Source organism: Convolutriloba macropyga, chromosome 11, assembly GCF_964194025.1.
Source record: "Convolutriloba macropyga chromosome 11, txConMacr16.3, whole genome shotgun sequence".
In the NCBI taxonomy this organism is placed as follows: domain Eukaryota; kingdom Metazoa; phylum Xenacoelomorpha; order Acoela; family Convolutidae; genus Convolutriloba; species Convolutriloba macropyga.
Genome location: NC_134478.1, coordinates 15,178,221 through 15,186,035, shown reverse-complemented (window position 1 = coordinate 15,186,035; position 7,815 = coordinate 15,178,221). Strand labels below are relative to the sequence as shown.

General features: G+C 37.3%; 1 protein-coding gene across 1 annotated transcript; it reads right to left on the bottom strand.

Moving 5' to 3' along the window:
- Positions 1 to 870: 870 nt before the first annotated feature.
- LOC142349343 (sperm-associated microtubule inner protein 10-like) lies at positions 871 to 5,562 on the bottom strand. The gene is made up of 4 exons (XM_075400823.1): positions 5,428 to 5,562; positions 5,254 to 5,347; positions 4,845 to 5,020; positions 871 to 1,337 (listed from the first exon to the last, which is right to left on the bottom strand). Exons 1-4 carry the CDS (start codon positions 5,469 to 5,471, stop codon positions 1,247 to 1,249), a joined length of 405 nt encoding a protein of 134 aa, XP_075256938.1. The 5' UTR covers positions 5,472 to 5,562; the 3' UTR covers positions 871 to 1,246.
- Between the last annotated feature and the right edge of the window lie 2,253 nt (positions 5,563 to 7,815).

The following is a 7,815-nucleotide window of genomic DNA, read 5'->3' as shown; positions in this document are numbered from 1 at the left end:
TTGAGACATTGAGTTTTGGTCGGAAGTAATACTTGTTTTTTACTTAGTTAGCTTGTTTGTCCTGTGACTTACTCTCCTTAATCGCAGGTATCATCGGCCCTCTAATGAGTTACTGTTTCATTTGAAGTCGAGAGCTACAAGCGATTTTTGAATTTAATTGAATAGACGTTATTTTTGAGAAGTGATCATTTGAGTTTTGTATCTCTTCCTCAGTTGGTGGACAATTAAGTCAAAAATTTGGTTGAGCGGGGCCGGAAAATTGCGTGCGAACGCAGATTATCGAGCCTCCTTGTTTGTACTTTATAATCAATATATCTGTAATTTCGGGAGCAAATGTCAAGACAATGGATTAGAGGTCAATGGATCCAATTTCTAAAGAGGGATTCCTTTAAAAATTAACTGACTATTTTGTCTAGCAAACAATGGCTGCCTTCACAATTGCAGAGGATTGTTTCACCTTCATTTGCTTCATAATATGATCTGCAGCTGTGTTTGTGGCAAATAGAACTTGATGCGGTTTTCATAATCTGAATATCAACAAGGTATTATTAACAGTACATTTTCGAAAAGTGGCAACATGGAAACAGCATTTTTAGCTAACGCAAGATTGAATAATTTAGCAAGTGTTTTTCTCCATCTTCAGTCTTTTTACTCGTAATATTTTTTCAAACAAAATCGTTTTGAAAAACTGATTCTTGAATTAACTGCCAGCATCAGACTCAACAATTACAACTGAGGATCCGAGGAGCGAGAACACTCGTGTATTTTGACAGAACCAATTTATTGCATTAACGTTAAGACGTGAAAGTTAATTTTATCGCATTTTTTTGCTAAATTTATACGCTAAAACCTTGAGAAGTTTTAAAAAAATAATTTGAAGACTTGAATTTGGCACGGTATTGGTAACTTCTAATGTTGGACGCCCGATTCAATTTAACAAACTATGATCGATTATTCTTCTAAATGAGTTTAAATAGCGAATACACCGCATGATATATGAAAAAATTGTTACTTTCGAAATTTGTTCGCTTTCGAAATTTAAAGCCTCCTTTTCCCGTGAAAACTTTATTTTAAATAGTTGTTTCTGACTAGTAAAATATAAATAACCAATTAGACTGAGCAAATATGTGTGATAAAAAGACAGGTGAGAAAGTTTTTTTCTCTTCAGTGGGAAAAGGAAACTACAATTTTCAGTCACAATGAGGCACTATTTTGCAGAGGGGTAAACGAAGCAGGCAGTACTGGTTCATGGCTTGTGACAGTAGCATGAAGGATCGACGGGTACTTCTGATTGCTCTTTTGGATCGTCCAATCGATACAACAGACCAGCTTTGTACCTGTAAATAATTTACCATTAAAAAGCGGTATTTTTGGCCCCATCTGCGTGTACGTATAACTTTTAATCCACCCAGAGCGCGTATACTATAATTTTAACCATAGAGGAGTTAGAATTTTATATATTTATGTAAATAATGCTAAGATATTTTACTAAAAGTGTTTTTGAACTTCTTTCAAGGTGTAATGAGTCAAGTATGTAATAAATTTGATCAATCTAGTGTTAAACTGATCTTATGATCTGCATCCTAAATTGATACCTAAAAGGTTTGATTTCGCTAAGCCTATCATTAGTTGCACCACGTTCGTTTCTTGAGGACTCTTGATAAAACTCCTCGAACTTTTGAATTAGATCAAGGATACTCAGAAATATTATGTCTACCTCGATCGGTTTCAGAAAATTAAAGACTTTAATTAATCAAAACTCCAGTCCCTCAAAAATATATTTTAAGGCAAATGCGTAAATAGGATAATGAGGTTCTAAACTCGCCCAGTTGCAGATATATATAGTTGTAAAGAGCTACTCATTTATTGGTTCCAAATGAAAACAATCATGTGAGGTTTTCAGAATGATCGAACGATTATATCACAACATCCGTCAAATTGTGACAAATTTCAGTAGTCGAGTCAATAGACAAATAAATACATTTTATTTTCTTCAGGAATCTGTACGTTGTTGATTGAACGAAAGAATGCGCTCAATTAGTTTTTTGGCAGTGTCACTGTGCGATCATGACGAGTTAGTAATATTAGTAGTCACAGATTTAAGTTTGGCCCACGGTTTTCAGAACCACTAATTCTGTTTACTGGTGCCAGTGTCAAGCCTTCAGAAAAAATGGTTTTTCATTTTATTACAGTTTTTACAGTTGCCTATTAGCTGCCGTGTTCAGGATTTCTGCATATTGTAGTAGTCATCAAACAGTTTCCAGTATATGTCTGGTTGCTACTCTTTTTACTCACTAGTCATGGCTCTACAATAAGAATTTCTCTGACAAAGTTTGTCAGCCGCTTCGCTCTTATGTAGAATTTACTGACAGTAATTTGTAGTCAATTTTTCGGCACTCTCAATACTCCTCGTGTTCGTTATAGAAATAGTACTCTTCGAGTACTATTTCTGTATAGGTAGGATAAGATGTATGAGTTGGGATCACTTTTTACCTTCATGATTGATTCCAAAAAACACAATTCAGCCCAAGATAGTAGTTGATTGCAGGCTGTTCTAGTTGTTTCAGTCCCTCTCTATATGTCTTTTCGCTGCCCATTATCAATTTCTTGGCCCATTTTGCACAAGTCGAAGCTCTTTCTGCTGACTAGAGCCCAAGCTTAGGATCCATACACCAGGGTTGGGACGACGTAGCCAACATGTGCACTCAGGCTCGTTTTGAGCGTGCGTGAATTTTAAAAGTTTCTCTTTATCTGGTGAAGCGCTGATGATGTGGCCTTCTTAGTTTGTTGGTGGCAATCGCTATTCCAGTTCAGGCTGCTTGTAGGAAACGAACCAACGTTTTTCTGCTTTGGCGGACATGCTACTAGTTTTGTGCTCATGGACGCTTGCAGTTTACACTTGAGGTTTAGCAGGTTGAATTTTCAAACATTCAGAAATATTTGGTTTTCTTCGCACCAGTTCAATGGTTTTCATATAGGCCTCAATTTCCTGTTCCGAGCGTGCTAAGATCTTAAAATCACCCACATAGCCAAAATTATTGCACTCTTTCAATCTTTCTGGAGTGTCCTTAATATAGACCAAGAACATCTGAGAGCCTAGAATGTATCCTTGCAGAACTCCGCTTGTTACATTACTGTCGTCAAATTTCAGACCAGAGATAGAGACTTACTAATCTCTATTCGAGAGATAACACGGAAACAATTTCAGTCAACTTCCTCCTAGACCTGAGTCTGCCAATTTTAGCTGCTTGAATTCAGAACAGCTTGTCTGCTTTCTTTAGCCAATGTTTTGAACCTCGAAATTTAGATCTTGGCGAGTACCATGTTAATAAAATACAAGGTAATACTTCTTCAATGCGATAACGAGCATCAATTACAGCCAGCATAAAAAGAATATCGTGATGTTCCTGGTACATTGAAATCAACAATTTCAGTTCATCTAGACGCTATTTATAACGTTTGTAACCGTTACATTAAGTCACTGTCTTCTGTATGCTGCTTGATACCTAGGGCAAAACAGATACTACGTATCCTACTCAGTCTTTGCGTTTTGAGAGAACTGTTGACCTCTTAGAGAAGTTTTCACGCCTTGCTGATTCTTCTCGCACAGCTTTCGGTTCAGGACAAACCCCGAGATCTTTTGGACGAGCAACCAGTTGAATCGAGTTTTTCCTGGGGTGTTGCATTTCACCTTCGATGTAAAGGATCTTGCTTTTATCATTGTTTAGAGATATCTGATTGTGCGAAGACCACTCCTTGATGGTGTAAAGTTCAATTTCACGAATTATGCATTGAAGTATATGTATATAAAGTATTTTCTGTTTAGGCCCCTCAACTTAGTTCGTATATCTTTCGCGCCCCCAGGCGAACGTGCTTAAATAGAAAAGTGCTAAAATCTCATGAATTGTAAGCGGACGTCATAAAAAACACTGCCGGCGGAAACAGAACAGATCCAAATTCGCATCTGTAGGATAGGCTTTTTTACCTTTGACGACCAACTCATCTGGTGTGTGTTGTCATTTCTCATTAACAAATTTGGGTTTGAACCTTTGGGTTTTTATCATAGAAGCCTCTTATTAGGGTATATTTAAGATAAGGGGGTTGGGATCTTTTCCGTTTGTGCCCCCCAGCTTAGTGGGCGCATATTATTTGCACCCCCCAGACGCACGTGCAATATATTTACATAATGATTTACTATGTAATGGCACGTGCTTTGCAACTGGGGGGCGCATAACGTACTGGGGGGGGGGGGGGGGGGGGCACAAACGGAAAAGATCCGGGGGTTGTAACCGGGGGCGTTTTATGACCACTAAGTGGGAGAGGGGTATAATGATAAAGACTCGAAAATTTTGTGAGCACCAATATCGAGTCGATCTGTGCTTCAATTCGGCTAAATTTTGCAAGTATTTTCCATTATACCCCCCCAGGCGCACGTATACGGCCAAAATAAGGCGCGTGCAAATATTATACACCTCAAAAGCTGGGGGAGGGGGTGGGGACAGAAGAGGTAGCTATCCCAAATTTTTCATTGATCTTTTCCGTTTGTGCCCCCCCCCCCCCCCCCCCACCCAGTACGTTATGCGCCCCCCCAGTTACAGAGCACGTGCCATTATATAGTAAATCATTATGTTAAAATATGGCACGTGCGTCTGGGGGGCGCAAATAATATGCGCCCACTAAGCTGGGGGGGCACAAACGGAAAAGATCCTTTTTCATTGAGAAAGAAGGGGCGAAATAAAACTAGGATCACTTTTTCTCTTGCAGACTTTTCAAATATGGAAGGAAAGCTCCTCACAAATAAAATCAACCTACACGTGGATTATTCACCGAATAAATCTAATTACCTTGAAAATGGATCGTGCAAGGGTGGCCTCAGTGCTTCGCATCTCCGTACAACGTACGGCCGCTTACTTTCTACTCTCTCTTGCCACTCAATTTCGTTTAAGCGTTCCCTCTTCTCCAGGAAAAGTGTCGTATTGTGCGGGCCCTGTGCATTGGGAATACCAGATGCGACAGCGTTCTAAAGAGTGAAACAATTCTCAAAGTATTAATCTAACAACAGCTTAGCATCTGATTTCGATAAGTAAAAAAGTAAGGTGCATCAAATTATTGCGAAGAGTGATATTGATGGCGACTATAAAATGAGAATGAAGAGGGCGATCAAAATAGGTTTTGAATCTTATGAGCTAGAAGTACTATACCGCCAATGCCATAACAAAAAATTATAATCTCACACAGAGATTAATTTTTTACCTTCAGTATAAGCTCACGGTTTTTCATGTCATGTCTCCACTCAGGCTCATAAATTCTTGGTATCAGTGGGTGACTTTGAGAGAACTTGGGTAAACTGAAAAAGTTATCACATTAAGTATCTTAAACTAATATCAAAATAAAATGAAAGCAAAAGTTATATTAAAATTGGCTAACCTTTGGTCATAAGGGCTCTTTCCGAATTTTGCTTCAGACTTCATGGTTGCTAAATTATTTTGTGAAGTATAAAAGGTGCACGTCTAAGTTTATTACGGTTTAAATTCTCTATCCTGACTGGAAACTCAAAAATTAGAATTCATTAGAAAAATTAGATCCAAATTTTCAAAGCACTCATGCGCCTTGAATTCTCTAAATGGGCACAAAACACAGGAGAATAATTGCAAAGTTCTATGCCAATGGACTGCACAATAATATTTGTTGTATGGAAGGTTGTTATCAATGGGAGGAAAACTTATGTGTGTGCAGATTTTGCGAAAGAACTATTTTATCAACAGACCATATTCTTTATTGTAGTCACTTTTTAAATTTGACACCTTTACAGAAGTTCTATAAACTCTTAGACAGTTAAATTTAATGCTCATTTCTGAATCTGTAAATAATTTGGACAATTTGTCAGTGTGATCTGATGTTTAATTCAATCTTCTTCTTCTTCTTCCTAAATGGGCACAAAAGCTCAACCATGTTTTCAAGTCGATTCAAACCTTAATAAGACACTCAACTTGCGGAAAACCAGCTTCAATTCCGCGCATCGTCTGTTCAATTCAATTGTTTTCAGGCAGCAACCTATAGCCTCAACATTTACACCGACGATCTATTCGAAATATAGATAAAGAAACACTACCGTAAAATTGAAGGAATTTTTTGGAAAGGCTGGTGCAGAGTGAGTAAGTACACTTTGACAAGAAAATTGAAGTTCTTTGACCAGCATGGGCCGAAAGATTGTCTGCCCAAACACAGAAGAGTGATCGCACTGTTCTATGAAATCTGTCTGCACGAGTATTTCTGCTGCAGTGGGAGGAAAACTTGCGCGTCTGCAGGTTTTGTGAAAAAACTGTTTTATCTGATGATCATATACATTGCGCTTCATTTTTAAAACTGTCACTGCTTCAAATTTTTTATAAACTCATAAATTGAACTTTTCAATTACACTCTATAAATAATTGACATTGAAAATATCATTTTTAAATTTGTCAGTGGTATTTGACATTCAAAATTCGTCATCTCAACCATGCTTTTGATGGTCGTGAGAGGAGAGTGCACCTCATGGGCAGAAAATATTTTTAAAAACTACGGCGTCGAAACAATTGAGATATTATTCTCAGTAAAAACACTATATAGAAAAAGAAACTTGCTTGCTTCATTGAATACGAAAAAGCATTCGACATCATAGTCGTTTCTCAAGGTCAAATATTGAAATACCTGATGATTGATTTTTTTCTTAATTGTTTTTATAATTGAAAAATTGTTTTTCAGCTTTAACAAAATTGGCATTCTTTTTAAAGCTGAATTACTGTTAGTTAAGTTTCAATTCAGTTTTGCGCCCTGAGTTTTACACATTTTACATCGATTCTGAAACACTTGATTGCAAATGTTCGTTCATATTGCCGCTGTTTCATCACCACGCCATTGTTGCAACAAATATGCGGATGAAACCTGCTTTTCTGACTGCGTGGAGTTTTTTTGTTAGAAAATACCAACAAAAATTCATTACGGAAGAATACTTTTGTCTGTATGGAATTTACTAACAAAGTTTCACAAGTAACATCCACTTTTGTGGAAATCCGTAGCCAAATCAGCACTTGGTCATTTCAGATGTATTATTATATAGCTAGTAATAGTTCTGCCTAATTATTAGCAATCTTTCTTATCGATGCTAACTCGACACTTTATAATTTTTGTGTTGAGGTTGCCGAAGCTCTGGGGAACAACAAAATTAAAAATGGTGAAAAAGACAGCATTGTTAGAACGGGTCATGCTGATGTCAAAAACGAAAAGAGCTAAAATCATTACTTCACCAATTCCAGGCAAAGCAGCATATTCCATATTAGCGCGAGATAATGTGTCAATACTCGATTTTATCTTGTGTAATACCCACATTGATTTTTCATGTTAGTGTTGTGTGTCAATAAAAGAACCATATTTCAATAGTTTGGGCTCAATATTTAGGCAAGTTTTTTATGGTAGTCTTTCTGTTTTGCAGATTTTACTGCTTTTTTGGTTTTACCTCATTTGGATTTTACTGCATACTTCCAAATAATTAACAGCTGTTTTTGCAGACTGATTCAGAAAGTGAATATTTTTTTCAGTACTGTAATCTTTACACAACATTTTAGACAAAAGTGGGTGCACAGAAAGCAATCAGCCAAGTTATCGCCTGAAAAATGTCTCACATGTCTAACATGAGTTTAATTGATCTCGAATGAAAGGCGGTTTCCTCCTCCGTTGTTTTATCACACGTTAGGGGGCGTATTTCAGTATATTGACATAAATCAGTTTTGCGCTCAGTTTTTGTGCCAAACGTGGCAACATCGCTGTCTAACATGC